Source organism: Equus quagga, chromosome 11, assembly GCF_021613505.1.
Source record: "Equus quagga isolate Etosha38 chromosome 11, UCLA_HA_Equagga_1.0, whole genome shotgun sequence".
Lineage (NCBI taxonomy): Eukaryota > Metazoa > Chordata > Mammalia > Perissodactyla > Equidae > Equus > Equus quagga.
The window spans coordinates 76838112-76857665 of record NC_060277.1 but is presented as its reverse complement, the minus strand read 5'-3'; the positions used below and the strand labels follow the sequence as shown (position 1 = coordinate 76857665).

At 41.4% G+C, this 19554-nt stretch overlaps 1 protein-coding gene across 1 annotated transcript in view; it reads left to right on the top strand.

The window, feature by feature from the left end:
• Nucleotides 1-19554, top strand: part of MYO1D (myosin ID) — a 237943-nt gene that overhangs the window by 120679 nt on the left and 97710 nt on the right. The window contains exon 20 of the mRNA XM_046675411.1: nucleotides 60-173. Coding sequence (XP_046531367.1) covers nucleotides 60-173 — 114 coding nt within the window. The remainder of the gene's footprint in view (nucleotides 1-59; nucleotides 174-19554) is intronic.

Sequence of the window (19554 nt, the reverse complement as noted above, 5' to 3'; positions counted from 1 at the left end):
AGATAATTTGATTTCATTCTTGATGAGATATTGTAGTTTATTGCTTTATTTTCTTACAGGTGAATCGATTTAGTAAGGTGGAAGACCGAGCAATTTTTGTCACTGATCGTCACCTGTATAAAATGGACCCCACTAAGCAGTACAAGGTGATGAAGACGATCCCCCTGTACAATGTAAGTGCTCTCTGCTTCTCTCTGAGTGAAGGATTCTTAACCTGGTGTTCATGGACCACTAGCGGGTCAATAGATTGATCACTAGAACTTTTGGGGGCTCAGGGAGCCCATGAATTTCTGAAATTTTATGCCAATCTTACGTTTCATACAACTGTACAGTTTTCTATAAGGAGGATCCAAAGCTTTCAATAGCTTAATGAAGGCACTTTTTAAAAAAGTGCAAAGACTTTGCATTCTACGTGACCCTTCTCTGTTCCTACTCCTATTCGCTGCTTAAATGTTGTAGCACATAATATATTTTCTTATTTATTTTCATAAGGCTTGTTTTTATATAGAAATGGAATCAGGTAGAGAAACAGTAGAAAATTACTTTATGAAAACATTACCTCTCTTTTGAATGTAGAATTGATGCTGTTTCCGGAAGTTCTTTTCACCAATGTATTTCACCTCTGATCTAAACCCACACAGTTGTTCACTGTCTCCATGGGGTTTTCAAATTCTGTAATCATTCCTTATTTGAAATATGAAATTTAGTGGGTGTCTCTTCAAATCTCAATATGAGATTTAAAAAGAAATTTCTCCTGCTTATGGGGTCTGCTTTATGAGTGACTGTTCTGATTCTTCAGAAAAATCCTACTGGACCACTGGATCTTTTCATGGGTCGGGTGGTTTTTCTCTGTCTGCTAGTTCTTGAAGAGAAAGCTCTGTGTTTGTCCACTAGTGGGATCTGTAAAGAGTATTATTTAAAGATTATTTTAACTCCTTTTAGTCGCTGCAAGAGAGAGTAGGAAACATACTGTTTTATAGTTTTATTTTGTTAAATCAGGGGTCGTGCTGGTTGTGAGGTACAAAGAAGGCAGACTGTCCTGGCTTTGCTAAATGATTTAGAACATCACCACAGGCCGATTGCCCTGATCGTGGGGTTGAGATTCATATCCGTTACGCACTCCCCTCCCACACACACGCACACACATACACCTATCTCCCTTTCAGTAGAGAGGCGAATGGATTGCAGCTAAGAAGAAAATGATATTCTAAGACATTCTTGATTGTATATAGTCTTCTTAGCAAAGACTTGTAATCTTATATATCAATCACAGTTTAAGCCTAATAACCCTGCAATCTTAAAGTAGGAGATGAAGGAAGATAAGGGAGAAAATCAAATTTTGTCAAAGTCTAATGAAATGTGAAACCAAGCAAAAATAAATGGTGGTATGTTTTTTATTTCTTTTCCTTTCTTTCTATTAAGGGGAGCTCAATCAGGCACATGACATAAATTCAATAAATAAACAACTCTTTGAACTGAACCTATTTTCCCAAACTACCTTCCTTTTTCATGTTGACTGGTATAGATTTATAGTCAGTCTTTCCCTTCATCATCATCATCATCATTGTATCATTTAATATCACAAAAATTAATGATGTTTAACAATTGTAGTAAAGGTAAATCAATGTCAATAGGATGGATACACACTGTCACAGATGCTATCAGTACTCTGCCATCTTTGTGCACACCAGCCTAACTTCCAAGAGCCAACAGCTCTGTCAAAAGGCTACCCTCAGGCTGCCAGGACCCACTTTGCCCTCACACATAGAGGGCTGGAAATGCCCACCCACCCCCAGCCACCCAAATGACTAATGAGTGTGAGGATATAAATACTCCCACTCCATCACTCACTGGCCAGGTTAATTTCAAGATGCGTTTGACACCATTTCCTAGAGCTTCCCTGCAGGAATAAGCTGCAGTTGCCCATGGTGGTAGCTGGCTTAAAAATGGGCTCTGTTGGCACTTTCCGTTTCCTGAACCACCTCCCCACTCCCTTGCCAGTGTCCCTGCACCTCCCAAATCGATCCTGCATGCTCATCAGCCTTTGTCTCAGGGTCTGCGTTTGCGAGGACTAAGTTTGGAGGAGTGGCTATACCTCTTAGAAGGGAGCAAAGTTGGATAAGGGACTTGCAATTGTATCTGTGAAAATCTTTTTAACTTGGAAGCAAGTATGGCAAAATATTAAGTCTAGATAATATAGACATCAGTATTTGTTATTTTATTCTTTATGCTTTTTGTGTGATTGAAATATTTTGAAGTTAAAAACAAAGTTTAAGGTAAGGAACCTTTAAAAAATGATAATTCTAATAATAGTGATGAAGAAGCTGGTAGGGGATAAAGGAGAATGATTTCAATTTTAACCACGTTGAGTTTCAGCTATTGGTGAAACCTTACAAGTATGGATTCTGTAGATAATTAGAATTCTAATACTACAGAGGGGGGAAGAATTCAGCACTTAAGGACAAAAATTTAAGAGCACATCCATGTATAACTGGAGGCTGAAATTATGAGTCTAGAGAGAGAAAGGGGGCAGATTATTCAAGAACATCCGTGGTTAAATGATGGGAAAAAGAGAATCGCTGAAGGAAATGGAATAAAAAGGAAATCTCTTCTCTTTATAGTCCTCCATTTTCTCATCGCTCTTTAACGTGCTAAATGAGCTCTAATTTCCCTTTGGTTCCATAAGGTTATGAATTATTCTAGGAAAGAAAGGAACTATAGGAACACTGTGTTTCAGCATCAAATTGGAAGGCTTTCAGAAATAGGAGTACTCTATGGAAACATATAGCTAAGAGTCCCACACTTACCTCCTCTCATTCTCTACTTTTCATTTCTCCTTCTGCATTGGCTCCCTTCCTGTTTTGGTTGGGCTTTTCTGGCTCCAACGAACAGATTGTGGCCATATACTATCTTGAGTAGTGTTTTGTTTTGTTTTTAATAAGGAGACACATGGTAGTAAGAAAGAGGAATCTCATGGAAATCCAGGAAATGCTGCCGTTCAAGTTTTAAGCAGTTCTAAGGGACCGTGTTATCCTGTAGCCCCACTCAGCAACATGAGTGCTTAGCGAGTCTAAGTTTCTGCCATTCTCTCAGTCTCTACTTCTCTTTGCGTGTCGTCTTACTAGCAATCACCTTTCTTGCCAGACAGCCTGGGCCAGTGCTGGGCTTAGGTCTAAATCAGCCAAGCCAACAAACCATTAGAGTTTCATCCTTCAGTAACATTGAACACAGTGTCTCAGATGAGGCCTTACCATGGCAACCAATTCTGCGTGATCCAAATTAGTACTTCACTTCCTTCTCGAGCACTTGCAAATTTATGCATAGTCTTTCCTGACTTTTCCTGGTATAGCATGGATAATTACTACATTTCATTTTGGGCATATTTGATCTCTTTCCTCTACAATTTTTGACTATCGTCCTTAGGCCCAAGGCACATTTGGACCTTGGTCAACTTGGACATGGTCACAGATCATGCTGAATGTTGGAGTGGGTCATTAGGTTTTCCCAGTGGGAAAGAAGCAATGGGAGAGAAGTGCTTCAAATAGGCCAGCTTCATCAGGCATCCTTCGGTCCTTGAACTCTTCCCACTTAACCCCGTTCCAATTGCCGTATCCCAGTCTTGGTCAAACAGGACTTAAATTGTACCATATATATGGTAATTTATGGTACATGTATGCATGTGTGTATGTTCCATTGGGGGGAGGGAAGTCCACAAATTTCAAGTTCATGTGTTACTTGTGAGACAATCTTTGTTCCATATTTTTTTAATTTATATAACATCACATGAAGCTGTTATCCTGTGGTCAACATTCTACTATGCTAGCATTATCCCTAAATTGTTTTTTAAATATACAAATTCATCAGCTTATTATCTGTTGTATTGTTCTGGCCAGTTTCTGTTAACTTAAAAGCAAAACACATTGCAGAATTAAAAATAAAATTTAAAGAGAGCTAAAATTAAAAGGAAAGAAAAAGAACAAACTCTAAAATAACTATTTTTCATTTTATGACTTAGAAATCTCCTTCCTCTTCTCCACTATTGGCCCACTATCCACTCTCGCCTTCATTCTAACAGGTCAAAGCAATATTCTTAGTACCATGTGTCGATAAAAAAATAGTCCTAGTCCTGTTTCTCTTTGGAAATGAGTATCTGGACTAGAACTTAATGTGTCTTTGCTGTTGTATTCATTTTTTGGTGACAGTATCCCATTAAAATAGTGATTTTCAAACTTTTTCATGAGTCTTAGGGGAACCTATGTAAAACTGAGATCGTTGGACTGGCAGACCTATTGACATGTGCCACAGCCCCTACCACCAGATCACAGTGTGTAGTGGTGTGGTGTATTTTTCTATTACCCTAAATTATATAGCTCAGGACACACTGAGGTCTCAGTTAATCCTTAACTACAAGAATCATCTCTCCACTCTCTGTCATTAATTGGTTTGTGTTCAGGAGATAGACTGGTCTTTACGTAAACTTAAGTAAAAATATAATTAAAAGATAAATTTGGCACTTTTTTTCCTTCCATTAGCAAAAATTATTCAATCAATTTATCGTCAGTGGTTCCACTCACTCTTCACAGGAAAGAGAAAAATAGGAAATCATGGCAGGTTTTTGAGAATATTTTCAGTAAACACTGTTCTCATAAATGGCGTGGTCAAATAATTGTAAACAGCGATCTGAGAATGCAACATTGAAGTTACAGGTAAGCCCTTTCTTAGCCACAGAGTGACTTTCTGTGTACAGATACTGCACAGTTTGGATAGGGTTTTAGCCAACTGGAATCTGTTATTGTCAAATTAGTATCATCCCCCTTGTGTCACTGTGTACACTGTATTTGTGAGTTGTAATATCAAATTAAAGCATTCATTCCAATGCAGTTGCCAAAAATGGTTGAAATTTTTACAGAGGGTGGTGGGGTGAGAATTTGAATGTTTTGCAGAGCTGGAAGACTTGTGGTTGCTGTGGCTTGATATGGAGAACAGAGGCAAGAAGTAACCTACATAACTAGTAATGTTGTGTCCACAACTTTGATCACAACCTCTTTAACTCTGAGAATCATCCTGGAGATCACTAAAAACTGGCGGAAAAGATTGCACCCCATGGCTGAGGCATGGTGCTTGAATCAATACACTTCTGCCATCGGAGTTCACGTGGACACTGGCTCACCCCCACCAGCATTCAGGCGCTGGTTGCCAGGATTGAGTTTAATTTGCGTAAACATAAAATCTGTTCACTGGTTTCAAGTGAGACCGCATAAACCGAAACATTTAACCTGACCTCAGCTGGAACTCGTCTTACTCTTTTGTTGGCGAGTTGTGTTAGCTTTGCCAGATGGGTTGGTTTGCAGAATGTTTGAATCTGCCCATGAATACTGTTTGATATAGTCCCTTTTTATCAGTGTGGGCTTGATGGCTAAGGAAGTAGCCAATTAATTACACAAATACCTCCTTTAGTTCTGTGGAGAACACGAAGCGAGCAGGGGAGAGAAAAGAGACAATTATCTGAACTGATGTGACTGTTTTATGGAGGTAAATGGATTGTAATTATGCCAGGCTTGGTACTTTATTACTCCATCTGACATGACTCGCTAGGAGGATATCATTTCATTTGGAAGATGGATTGTCCTTGTAATCTGTACAGGGGTAAACCCCGCTGACATCCATCGGCCACCGGCTCTGCTCCCCATCACTGTTTCTAAAGCGCCCTACTCTCATGGCAGTGTCCCAGGAGAAGGTGTTTCCATGGTAATCTCAATGGAGGCAGTCAGCTGACGTCTGGCACCGCCGGAGCTGGAGCTGGTGTTCGCCAGCCTTCTCCCCCTCTCTCACTCCTCCCTTGAGCCTTTAAACCATATTTATTAGTCCTCTTTAATGGAAAGTGTATGACCCCATAATGTGAGACACTGAGTGGCACTCAGGTTTATTTATTTATTTAGGTAATAAATTTACCTTCCTAATTAATTCTCAAGCAGGTCCCGGAAGCTGTATTATTTTGAACATCTTATGCAAACGTTTATATTTTTGTCTGTTATAACAAAGAGAGTTGCTTAGCAATAATAGATATTTGGAAACCTCTGTTCTTAGAAAAAAGTGATGTCTATTGAAGAATTTTTAAAGATACAGATGTTAAGGTTTCAGTTTAATTTTTCAAGAATCTTTTCCTGCTCTGATGGATTTGGCAATGAAACAGTCTTTCTACTCTGTTTATAATTTTTTTTTAGCACTCAGTGATTTTATTATTGGACTTGAGTGAGCTGCATGGTTTTAAAATACTTCTAAGAAATGTGACATCTAGCTATATTCTCTCTCTCTCTTTTTTTTAATAAGAGAGAAAAAGTCAGAATTTCAGAGTTACCCTCTGGATTGTTTTCCTGACATGTGTTTAGAAGTAAATGCCTTTTGTCATACCAGTTAGAGACCACTGCTTATTTTATTCAGTACTGAGCAAACCAATTTATAATGTCAAAAGTCAGTGCTTTGGGGCACGAGGTAAAGTCCATTTTCATCAATACTGTGCTTAGAAATTCAATTAGAAATGTAAAAGATGCGCCAAATCAGTATCTGAAAGCAACAATCGTTAGAGCCAATTTATTACTCCTTTAAAAAGCTGTCTCATTAAAGAAACACAAAGCCTTTTCAAAACTAAAGTATAAGAAAATTAGTACCACACCACCGTGTTTATCCAGAGGTCAGATTGCTGGAAACAAGATCCTCTTAAAACAAATCTTAAATGGAGGCGTATACATAGAAAGATCTCTCTGCCTTTGCAGAAATAGATGTCACTAAGCTGAGGCAATAGTAAGCTTCCTTTTACACACTTGTCTTCTCAGAGCTCTCTTCTGTGCAGTAAACATTTTTGAGGCCCTACTATGTGCTGTGCATCTGCCAGGCTCTAGCAGTGCAACAGTACATCACACAGTCTGCCCACAAGGCCTCGCGGGCCATGGGAGAGGCAGAGAAGTGAGCCAGCCCATCCAGCACAGGCCTGTGGCAGCTGCACAGGTGCAGATGACGATGACACCTTTCTCTCAAGTGGAAACTGTTGCTCAGAAAGGGAAAGTAATCCACCTAAGGTCACAAAGCTCACAGGGAATGGAGCTGGGCCTCATACCTGTTTGACCCTGGAGCCCTTGGAAGCCCAATGGCAAAGACTACCACCACCTCCCTTTTATGATGAATAACACATAAAACTAAAATCCTACTTGAAGAAGAGGAAAGAAATAAGAGACTAACATTTGTCGTGTGTCTGATGCGAGGCATTTATTAGGCTATTTAAATATGCTATATCTCCATCTTTATAAGAATCTTGTATAGGAAGTTAAGTACCATTTTATAAATGAAGAAACCAATTCTCAGAGAAGTTGGTCACTCATGCAGGATTTCAATAGATTTTTCGGACACCAAAGCCCAAGTGAACCACAAAACTAGGCATCTTCTGGCTTAGCTGCCTATAGTGCTCTCTCTCCCGCTTCCCTTATGTCTTTATGTTAGCCTTTCTTATAATAATAATTGCTTTCTAAAATATTTCGTCTTAGCCTTTTAAGGATAAGTGACTTGTAGGCCCTGTGGATCCTGCAGGAAACTACATAATCGAGACTAGAGCTTGTGCACTGGCTGTGTTCTGCATGTCAGGGGCTTTCAAGGTATGGTCCATTAGGAAACAAAAAAGAAAAGGAAAATTTTCTGCTTCGTTTCTGTTGGAAAGAACAAAACTCAGCACCTTTCATGAGAGCTGCCACATTGTGCTTCTATTTGCACAGCTGTTTCTCTGTTAACTGCAGTCCTGCCTTTTCTAGGAAGAACATGTAGGAAAAGGTGCTACAGGCTCAGGCAGGCCAGAAAAAAAATACAGTTCTGTCACCACCAACCTGATACTTAGATTTGAATTTGAGTCTATTTAGTTTCCACTTTTAAAGCCCAAATCAAAAAATGTTGGTCTCTTCCAGTTCACGGGTTCTCAACCTTGGCTGCACATTGGAATAGCCTGGGAGTTTTAAAAAATTCCATTCTCCAGGCCACACCCCAGACCAGTGAAATCAAATCTCTGCAGGTAGACCCAGGCAGCAGATGTGATAAAGCCCCCTAGGTGAGTGCAGCGTGCAGCCAGGGATGAGGACCACTGATCTAATCATTCTGTCCCCAAATGTGTTGTCTTTTGTTGTTCTGGCTGTTTCTTGGAAACATTTGTCAAAAGTTGGACTTGCCCCAATATTCACTTCTGCCATTAGGTTTTTTTCCTCATCTATATGTGTGTGTGTGTGTGCGCGCGTGCTCACACACAGGACAGAAGGACAGACAGACAGAGACAAGGCAGGAGGGAGAGAAGGAGAGAGAGTGTGTGTGTTTTTGTGGAAAGCCTTGTGATCTCGTGATCTGTATCAAAAATTAAGTCTTCTTTACGGGACCGATTTTGGTTTCATGTTTGAGGACTGCCTAATTGGAAGATTTTCTTTAAACAAGAGTAGGATGAGATAATAAAATCAGGGGCCAGCCCTGTGGCCGAGTGGTTAAGTTCGCGGGCTCTGCTTTGGCAGCCCAGGGTTTCGCCAGTTCGAATCCTGGGCGCGGACATGGCACCACTCATCAGGCCACACTGAGGCGGCGTCCCACCTGCCACAACTAGAAGGACCCACAGCTAAAAATACACAACTATGTATTGGGGGGCTTTGGGGAGAAAAAGGAAAAATTTTTTAAAAATCTTAAAAAAAAAAAGATAAAATCACCTTATATTTGATGACTTTCATCCCTTATAATGGACATCTGCATCCATTGTCTCCCTTGACTTCCCCCTATCACTTGGAGGCAACCTACACTGGTCCTGAACTCATATGTATTAAATGAGCTTGTTTGTTTGTTATGGGTGAAATCGAGCAAACTTTCTTTACATTGAATTGTTATAATGAAATTCCAGTACTGTACAAGAATCTGATTTTCTAATATAACAGACATAAAAAAAGGTTTCATTTTATTGGAATTATATCTAAATAAAGACATCTTTACAATGCACCAGGAGTGAGGGTATGTCTGGCAGGGTAAGTAAAGTCAACGAGTTGAGGATCTTCTCTCCTGACTTTGCTCAACGGCTTCTTTGATTTCTGTGGACGGAAGATCTTGCTGCTTAGGAAGCCCCTCCAATGCCTTCCCTTACTCCCCTGCTCCTCCGTGCCCTTACCCTTTCACAAGACTTGTTGAGTTGTAAAAATATCTTCTATTGCATTTAAAGACCATTATACTGTAAACGGTAAAGAACAAGAGAGAAATCACATCCCAGTGGTGTCTGGCAAATACAGGTGGTAGGATATATGGAAGCATATGGGTGGTTGTTGAATTCGTGCCCCATTTTAACAATAGCACCCACCTCAGTGGAGTATTGAAGACTGAAATGAGATGCATGTTAACAAGCTGAAATAATGCCTGTAAAGTCCTTAGCATAGTTCTTGTCACGTAGTAAAATGCTCACTAAATAGAAGCTGCTCTTAACCCCCGTGCAGACTGGCAGTCCCATGCGTGCAGAAACCAGAGGAGTAGGACGAAGGCAGCCCTCAGCATCCTCACTATTTATTCATTCCTCTTGCTTTCCGTTCTGCCTAGAGTGCTCTCCTAGATACTTGCACGATTTTCTTTCTTCATTCAGGTCTCTGCCCAAAATAACCTCAAAAAGTTTGTCTAGAATGACCCATCCGATCCCTCTCTGTGCCTTTGTACTGCTACTTTATTCCTCTTCATAGACCATGTCACCACCTGTCACATTGTACAGTTGTCTACCCTCTGGCTGCCCCGTACTCCCCAGTAGAACATAGACCCTGTGAGAGAAGGGTGGTGGACTCTCTTATTCCAGGACACTGCCTGCCATATGGTAGGTGCTCAATAAATGGGTGTTGATGAATGAGTTGCAGGGGTCACGACTGGAGGTAGGGAAAGCAGTTGAGACTGCTGCTGTAATCCTGTCAAGAAATTACAGAGGGGCTGAACTCAAGTAAGGACAGTCCAGAGGGGTTAAGGGGGCCAGATTCAAGAGTTCTTAAAGTGGTGGAAATAACAGACCATAGGCATTGAGGAGAGAAAAGGCTCTAGGCTCACAGGTTTCTTTCTTGGATGACTTGGGTAGACAGCAGTGCTGGTTACTCACCAAGATGGGAAATGTAGGGGGAAAGCAGGGATGTGTTCGGAGAGCGTGGAAATAAGTTCAGTCCTAAATGGGTTTCATTTGAAGTGTCTGAGGAACGAAAAATGGAAATGCCCAATGACAGTTGAGTTTCTGAAGAACAATCCAAAAAGGAGACATAGATTTGGAAGCCATTAATGTGTGGTAGCTGAAACCAGAGAATGCTGAGAGCATCCAGAGAATGTGAGGAGAGAACATGGAAATTCCCTGGAAGGTGACCAATAAGAATAGGGCTTTTAAGGCTGTGATCTTGGGCTTGGCTGTGCTAGAGAGGGACACATGGGAGCCTCCGGAGTCTCCTGAGCAGAGAGAGCGCTTTGACCTCATCTATACCTTTTACTCTCATTGTGTCCCACACATTGAATAGATTTTGATCATTGACTCTCTACTGTGCTACAATGGCACTATGCTAGGGGAATAAAGATGAGAAAGACACAGCCTCTGCTTGTTGCCTAGTGGGTGAGGCAAATAGACAGAGAAATCATCACAGTACACCTTATTTAAATGTTCAAACAAAGATAAGCCTAAATCTTGTGGAGAAGGGCTAGAAATGGCTTCTCAGACAAGGAAAAGTTTCAGGGATTCATAAGTACGTGCAAACTCTTGTGCATTTTTCTGCCCTGGGCACCTGTGGCGTTTTTTCAAATTCTTATAGGGTTGTGTGAACTGCTACTTTTGGCAATGCAGAGCAACAGATTTTAAGTGGCATGATGAGGTTTGTTTTTTAGGAAGCTAATTCTGACAGCATTACAAAATCTGGACTGAAATGGGAAGAGGCTGGTGCAGTAATTACCATTTCAGGGACTCTTGGAGTAGTCTCAGCAGATACAGTGGCACCAGAGATAGAAGAGACAAGCTGAAGAGGTTTCTGAGTTATTCTTAATTAAAGTTAGCATTTTTAAAAATACTTTCTACGTGTCAGGCACCAGTGTGATTTTGTACATGTATTGAGATGATTTTTTCATCCTTCCCGTGAGGCAGGTAGTGTTACTGACCCCATTTTAAGGTGAAGAAACTGAGGCACAGAGCACTGATAAGGCTTACCCAGGACATAAGGAGCAGTGCCTGGATCTGAGCATGGCCAGCCTGGCTCCGGAGTCTGTGTTCTTTGGCTGTCCCATGCTGCCTCCCAGCTGAGAGTGGACGAGTGGGGGCAACCGAGGAGTACTTCTCTTTTGGGCTTGGGACCAGGTGTGACGGGTGGCACTTAATTGAAATAGGCCCCCGAGAAAGAGAGTAGTTAGGGCAAGGTGATGGGTTTCATTTTGACCAGGTCAAATATCCGGGTCTTCCCAGGGACCCCGTCTGTGCTTTCCCTAGGAGGGCAGAAATACCCATGTGGAGCTCCAGAGAGTGGTCTAATCTTGACGTTCACATTTGAGAATTGCCAGTATTTTAAAGAGAGGGAAATTTGCAGCCCCTTCTCCCCAAACAAAGCTTGTGTTGTCCACGCATGCGATGTGTGCCTCCTAACTCCTGCACTGCATCGTAAACTCCCTAAGGAAAAAACTACAGTTTCTACCTCGTTTGCATGCAGAATCTGGAATCCAGAGTTGGAACTTCCGCTTCTGGACAAGATGGAATAGATGCATTTCTCCCTAACCCTCTCACTAATACAGCTAAAAACCCTGGACATTGCATTATAAAACAAACCTAAGAAGAATGTGAAAAGGGGAGAGAAGGTTGACTAGCTAGGGACCTTAGGACTTGAGAAGCGACATGGCAGTGAGTTCCCTGGGTTTTCTTTTTGCCTCCTGTATATCCCGGACTGGGTGCTGGAGAAGCCCCTAGTCCAGAAACGTCAATGAGTGAGGACAGGAACAGCTTGCTCTCCCTCGCCAAAGGACCAGGAAACAGGCAGCCTAGCAAAACAGAAACCTTTTTGACAATAAACACTCTTCTACAGAAAAGCACCAGCGAGAGGAGGAGGAGGGGAGTAAAAAGTTGCAGGCCCCCCTCAACTCACATTGACAAAGGCCTAGTGGAAAGTGTAGACCTCTATCCTTACCTGGCAGTAAAGAGGCGCCCCTCCCCATGCTCCCTGGGGTGGTGTCGAAGGGGCCCAAAGGGCAGCCTGGACTTGCGCCCCCACCAAGGGGAAGGTAGGTGCCCCTTCTGCTCCCCTCCGGCAATAAAGCATTGGTGCTCCCTTCCCCCACTGGTCCATTTTTAGCAGAAGAGCCTGGTAAAATAGAAGATTTAAATTAGATCCAGAGTCTGATAAGAATACCAAAATGACCAGGATATGATAAAAAAATCACTCATCATCCCTGAAACAGAGAAGTACTGGTGCACATGGGTTCACCTTGTTGACGAATACCGGATAAGGAAAGTAAACCCAAAATTTTGAGTGAATCATCTTTTTGCATTGAGAGGGTCATTAGTTTGTAAGGGAAAAAAAATTCAGTTAAAAGACCAATAAGGAAAGCAACTTAAGTTATTTTAGGAGAAAGAAAAAGATAAATTTAAAATGGATAGTATAAAACTTGATTCAATTAGTAAAACAGTTAGCTTTGTAAAATAATAATTTGAATATCTAGGACCTAATTATTTCATAGTTTTACCTAAATCAATGGTTGTGTGCAATTAGAATCATGTGGGGAGCTTTAAAAACTATAGATGCCCAGCCTGATCCCAGACTATATAAATCAGAGTACCCCCGGTTATTCTAATACACAGCCAGGGTTGACAGCCATCAGCCTAAATGAACCATGGGCAACAAACAGAATATAAGTGGGAGGATTTTATACCTTCTGAATAGTCAAAATAGACATGACAGAGTTTGTGCACTACACTTTGCGTGCTCTTTCTCTTGGGCCGTTTGTCTTGCTTCGTGCACCCTTGTGGTGAATCTGATTACCTTTTCCCAAGCCCACAACGATAAATCTGAAGCCGTAATTAAAAGGGAGTCAGTCTCTTACAGGCAGGCATATTGATAGTTGCAATATATGAAAATTGAAAGTACAGGAAGACTCAGAGGAGATTTAGTTCAATGCCACTAGGTGGCTTGGTGTTAAAAACTTGTTGAAGTGATTTCTTGAGCTATTTCTTCAGAGCGGTGTTTTTGGGATTAAAAATTCAATTTTTTATGAAACTACTGAATTCCAGGTTGCAAGACAAACCCAGCAACTCAAACTGCCAGATAGTCTCAGAGAGAGACCTCCAATAGGCCTGAGATTTTTAGCAAAAAGAAAACAATTAGCCATTTTGCTGATACTTGTGAACTGGTAGATTCTACCCACTTTTCTAGTAAGGAATTTGACCAATTTAATCTAAATATGAAAAAGCCAAATTTTCATGCCACACATAAGGTACTTGCAACAAAAGGAAAAAATGATTCAAGCATTTAAATTAACAGAGGAGGGTCTGGCAGGCCCAGCTTCTGTGTGACACTCTCAAATTTGTGGTTAATTTTGTAAAGTGAGAAGTTCATTTGCAATGAGAACATGATCTAGGTTGTACACTTTCTTCTTGATGGCGCGCTTAATCCCTGTCAGGATGTGGAATCGTTTGGGAGAAACTGAAGTTGAACGTGGAGATGTCTTTTATTGGGTGCAGTTGGATGGACTGGTATTGGAAACTTACTTAAGAGTTTGACTGAGTTGCTTTTATCAAGCTGTTAAAATTAAGGGTTAAAAGCCCTTTTCAATCAAAGATGTATAAACTTAGCCCTTTAGTCAGTTGATTACAGTTATTCTCATTGACCTGAATGATATTGATCAGTAGTACTGGGCTCATAACCAGGCGCTTGTGTACAAAGTCGATTGCACTGGCTTTAAGACGATTTTTTTGTTACTGCTCACAGTCTGTGTTTTGTATAATAGGTTTTATTTTACCTTAGAAGGTCTCGTGGTTTACGTATACTGGCATGATTTTTAGAGCATGTGACCCGGGGGCTACAGTCATATGAACTCCAGGAGCCCTGAGGATGCAGCACATTTACTAAATAACGTTCACCATGACAACTCTGAATCCTTAAGAAAGTACAAGAATAATTTTATTATGTTTAATGAAGCTGGAAAACATTTCCAAAATATAGTGCTTTCTTAAGCGTTCTTCCAACATGGTAAAATTTTTTTTTAAATTGTTGAAAGTGGTATTTGTTTATAAAGGAATAAACTCTTAGTTATCCCAAACTATGCATTCTTTCCTTGATGCATTTATAAAACTAAGATTTTTTTCTATTTTCTGGTCACTTTTGCTACATAACAATTACCCCAAATTTAAAACCACAACCGTCCATTATGGTTGTGAGTTCTTTAGGTCAGGAATTTGGAAAGGGCAGAGCCGATGGCTTGTCTCCAGGCTTGTCTCTGCTCTCCAGTGTCTGAGGAAGGCTGGAGGTGACACAAGCACTGGGGGCTGGAGTCCTTTGAAGGCTCATGCACTCAGATGACTGAAGCTGGGCTGGCAGGACCTGAAGACTGCTGACTGGAGAGCCTTGTGAAGCCTTTTGGAGATGCTTGGCTTCCTCTCAACATGGGGGCCTCAGGGTAGTCAGACTTCTTACGAAGTTGCTTCGTGCTCAGGGCATGAGTGTCCCAGGGAAGAAGGCAGAAGCTGCATCCCCTTTTATATAACCTCAGAAGTCACACAGCATCACTTCTGTTGCATTTTAGTGGTTAAAAAACAAGTTTATGGTCAGCGTAGGTTCAAGGGGAGGGGACGTAGACCTCCATCTCTCAATGGAAAGAGCGTCAAAGTATTCGTGTACATGTTTTAAATGCTCCACAGTATGCCCTTGGTCAAAAATTATTTACATTGTTCTGATGTTCAGAATGCACTCATCCCCTCCTGAGATGCCCCAAAGTCTCATCCCCTTATGGCATCAGATTCTGGGTTGAGGTCCAGGATCTCATCATCTAAGTCAGTTCAGTTGCAGGTCCTCAACTCGAGTTCCTTCAATCTGAAGGCCTGTGAACTTCAGGTCTTTAAAAGGACGAGTTATCTGCCCCACATACCCAACATACAATGGTGGTACAGGCATGGGATACCTCAAGAGACACTCCCTGTTCCAAGAGATGAGGAATGGGAGGCACACAACAGTCACTGGCCACCTGGGTTTGCAACTAAGTAGCCTTCTTAGATTGCTTTCTGCCCACCAAGGTTGGGAGTCAAAAAGCCTCCTTACATTTTGTAACATCTCTGTCCCCTTTGGTCCAACCTGATACAATTCCTTTGAAGTCTTGGTGGATTTACTATGCATCGATTTATAATCCACTTCACTAGACAAAAACCACGCCAATAAATTTCTACAAGATAAACTCTCCTGTACTTTGGGCTCCTTGTGAGCTACTGTGGGACAAGGCCCTAAGAGTCTTAGGAGCCCTATTGTTTAACAGAGAAAATTTGTAAGGCATGCTCTGAAGATCTTTAGGTAGCCCCTAGTCTGTCTGGAAGGTTCTATGAAGCACTGCTTTAGATCTTTCTGAAGTTTTGACAAAGGATTTTACAATCTCACTCTGTATTTGATCATTGCCCTGAAACCATTTCTTAATTAGAGACTCATTTGCCATCTGGAGAAGCTGGGAATAAGAAACAGTTTTATTTTCAAACCCAGAAAGTGCAGGCTTCTTTATATTTCCTCTAAATTTTGCACGAAAGCTGAATAGTTCCTTATTAAGATCATCTCTCTCCTGTCACGTTTTTTCGTAGACAGCAAGAAGAACCAGATGGTACTTTCAGTATTCTGTCTAGAAATCCTCATCTGGATCACTGAATTTGTTAGGTACATTTTCTATTCTCTACTGTCCCATAGACAACAGTGTTGTCAAATTTTCTGCCACATCTTAAAAGGGTCCCTTTCCTCCAGTTTGAAATAATATATTCCTCGCTTTCCTTCAGGCCCTCACTGACGCCCCCTTGAAGCCCGTTGTGATTCCACCACCAGTCTCCTCAAGGCTCTTCCAGCCTCCACCCACTTCCCAAAGCCAGTGCCAAGGGTTTTAGGATTGTGTCACAGTTGCACCTCACTCCTTCCAGATTTTTGTTCCACTTACTGTTGCTGTATATCAGCCACCCCAGGCTTAGTGGAGTAAGACAACCACCATCTTATTACGTTCATGGAGTCCATGGGTCAGGGATGTGGAAGGGCACAGTGGCGCCAGTTTGCCTCTGCTCCACAGTGTCTAGGGCTTTGGCTGGGAAGACTCTAAGTCTGGGGTTGGTCGCTGGAACCCTCATACAGTCACTTGTCTGCTACCAGGGCTGCAGGGACTTGACCCAGGACTGCTGACCGGAGCATCAACATCTGACCTCTCTGAGAGGCTTGGGTTCGTCACAGCATAGCGACCACAGAACAGTCAGCCCTCTTACGTAGCGGCTCAGGGCACACGCACTTCATTGCTTTCAAGTGATGGTTGTTTGCAAAGGGATAGCACTCTCAGTTATGTCAGACTGCGTTATTTCCATGACAAACCTGCACAGTTAAGATTTCTGATTTATAGCTAGTTGGGCCAAGGAGACAGGGAGAAAAGGAGAAAAATGAGGGAAAAATAAGGAAAAGGGAGATTGGGAGAGAGATGAACAGAGAATAGACAGACAAAGCGAGAAATCAAGTCACCAAGCGTCCTGCAAAAAGTCAGAGCATCTACCAAGTTTCTGTGGAGAACAGAATGAACAGAATGTTGTCCATCGCTGAGCGCCAAATCAGTTTGCTAATTGAGAGCAAAAGAGCGTAAATATTACGACTGTGCCATCAAACCACAGAACTGAAGTAGAGAATAGTAAATCCAAAAGGCCAAGTGTATCTATCAAAATACAAGCAGATACTTGAAGAAATTAAGTGATCACTACAATTTTATGAAAGCTCTTTGTGTGTTAGGCACGTCTTTGGTCAGATGGAAAAGACTCAAGTTAATGAAGTCTCTTGGAGGCGAAGGTAGAGTCCTGACCGCAGAAGAAAGATCTTCCCGCTCAAGAAGACTGTGGAGTAGCTGCTTACTGGGAGTAAGTCTGGGAAAAAGAGGCCCCAGAGTGGAAATCAGACATGAAGCATTATTTAAAAAGGCGTCCGTTCTCCTCCCTAGTTAGTCCTTGATGATTTTAAAGGAGTTGATCATCATTTTAAAAGATTCATTCTTTTTAGAACAGCAAGAGCTCAAGGGCTCATGGCCTATTACACTATTAGAGTCTTTTGTCATAAAATGTCAGAGCCTTTTCTTGTGATTCACACATTCTCCAGAAACCTTTAGCTTCTTGAAATTATTGTTTGGGATTCTGGAATTTACAGCTAGCATTTTGAGGGCCCACAATTTTCACTGACAAAGCATGTGTGCTCACACAGAAAGGCAGTGACATAAAAATGCAGTTGGGGGGGGCCGGCCTGGTGGCGCAGCGGTTGGGTGCACACGTTCCACTTCGGTGGCCCGGGATTTGCTGGTTCAGATCCCACGTGTGGACATGGCACCGCTTGGCAAGCCATGCTGTGGTAGGCATCCCACATGTAAAGTGGAGGAGGATGGGCGCAGATGTTAGCTCAGGGCCAGTCTTCCTCAGCAAAAAGAGGAGGATTGGCAGCAGCTAGGTCAGGGCTAATCTTCCTCAAAAAAAAAAAAAATGCAGTCAGGGAATTAAAGAGGAATATGAAGCAAAAAGGAGAGCAAGCAAAATGAGATGCAGTTACAGTGGACTTCAGGGGAGTGTCAGCCCTGGCCTCTGCCCTGTTGTCATATGATACCTCCAGACGCCATTTCACGACTGTAGACATGTCCCTGGTGTTGGTTCTTGCCCTACAAAGTGAGAATGGATTCAATCCAACGACTCCGAGTTTATAGACTCCACGTAAGGTTTTTAAAAAATTATCGAAAACTGGAAATTGGAAACCAAGAATTATCTGTTCAGCAAGAGAAACCAATGAAGTTAAATTCTATCACGAGGAATCTTACTGTAGGAAGACTATATAGGCAACCAAAAATAATTTAAATTCCAAACCATCTATTTCAAGCAATTTTGAATAAAGCTATATTCCATTTTTATGGGTTTCAATAGTTCCTTTAAGATCACCATTATAGCATTGGACTGATTTGTCACGTTCAAAGATTAACTATTTTCTGGGGCTGGCCCGGTGACCGAGTGGTTAAGTTCGCGCGCTCCGCTGCAGGCGGCCCAGTGTTTCGTTGGTTCGAATCCTGCGCGCGGACATGGCACTGCTCATCAGACCACGCTGAGGCAGCGTCCCACATGCCACAACTAGAAGAACCCACAACGAGGAATACACAACTATGTACCGGGGGGCTTTGGGGAGAAAAAGGAAAAAAAAAAAAAGATTAACTATTTTCTTTGTAAAATTCTCATAATCCTAATGGCACAACCCATGAAAACAGAAAGGATGAAGAGAAAATCGGTATTTTGTGAGTTTGTTCTTGCTACAGTGAACCCTGGATTTCTAGGTGTAAGTAAGGACCTAATCTTTTTAGCTCTCAAGAGCTAGATAAGCCAATTTGTCTTATAAATATAGAACTAAGACTTAAAAAGAACAGAGGGAACTCTCTGGCATGATGGAAATGTTCTGTATCTTGATTTGAGTGTCAAAAATCATCCACCTATACACTTAAAAAATTGGCGATTTTTAAAATCCTATTTGACTGATGGATCAAGTCGTATGGAGTATTTTGATGGGAGTAAGGTTATATATTTTAATTTCCAATTAGTTCTTTTTTTGCTTGCTGTTTGTAAAAATAATGAGAGGTAGAAGTTACCTATTAATATACCTAGTCTCTTTCCTTTAACAATTGTATTAAAAGATCCAGGCAAAAGTCTCTATGCTCAGTCATGATGCTTGCTTTTAGTTCTGTAACACTTTTATGCAGTGGACAAAGTCTCTTCTCTTACTTTGCTGCCAAAGATTACCAGTGGTTAGAAAAAATTAAAACCAATATTGTGGTGATGATATAATAATAAATACATTTGAGTATTGACCAAGTTGCTATGGAGAGAAATGCTATTTTATGTACCGTCGGGTATTGTAAAATAAAAATGATACAAATACACAACTTCATAGTTGCCCTGAAAAAGTGAAAGCCATGGGGCCTGACTGCAAGGAGATAATTCTAGTTGGACAAGCGCACAGATAACACATAAACGTGCCCGGTTGATAAGCTGAGTGATGTTGATGCGTTTCTTGTTGGTGAACGCTCCTTATGCTTCTGGAATACACCCTCTTGGTCATGGTTTGTTGTCCTGCTGAATTCAGGTTGTTAATTATTTTAGATTTTTGCATCTGTGCTCATGAGATTGGTCTCTGGGTGTGTGTGTGAGATCATCATCAGGTTTCGCTACCAGGATTAAATAAAATGAGTCAGATGGTGTCTATCTTTTTCTGTTCTAGAGCATTTTAAGTAACATAGGAATTACCTCGGCCTTGAAAGTTTGCCTGTAACATCATC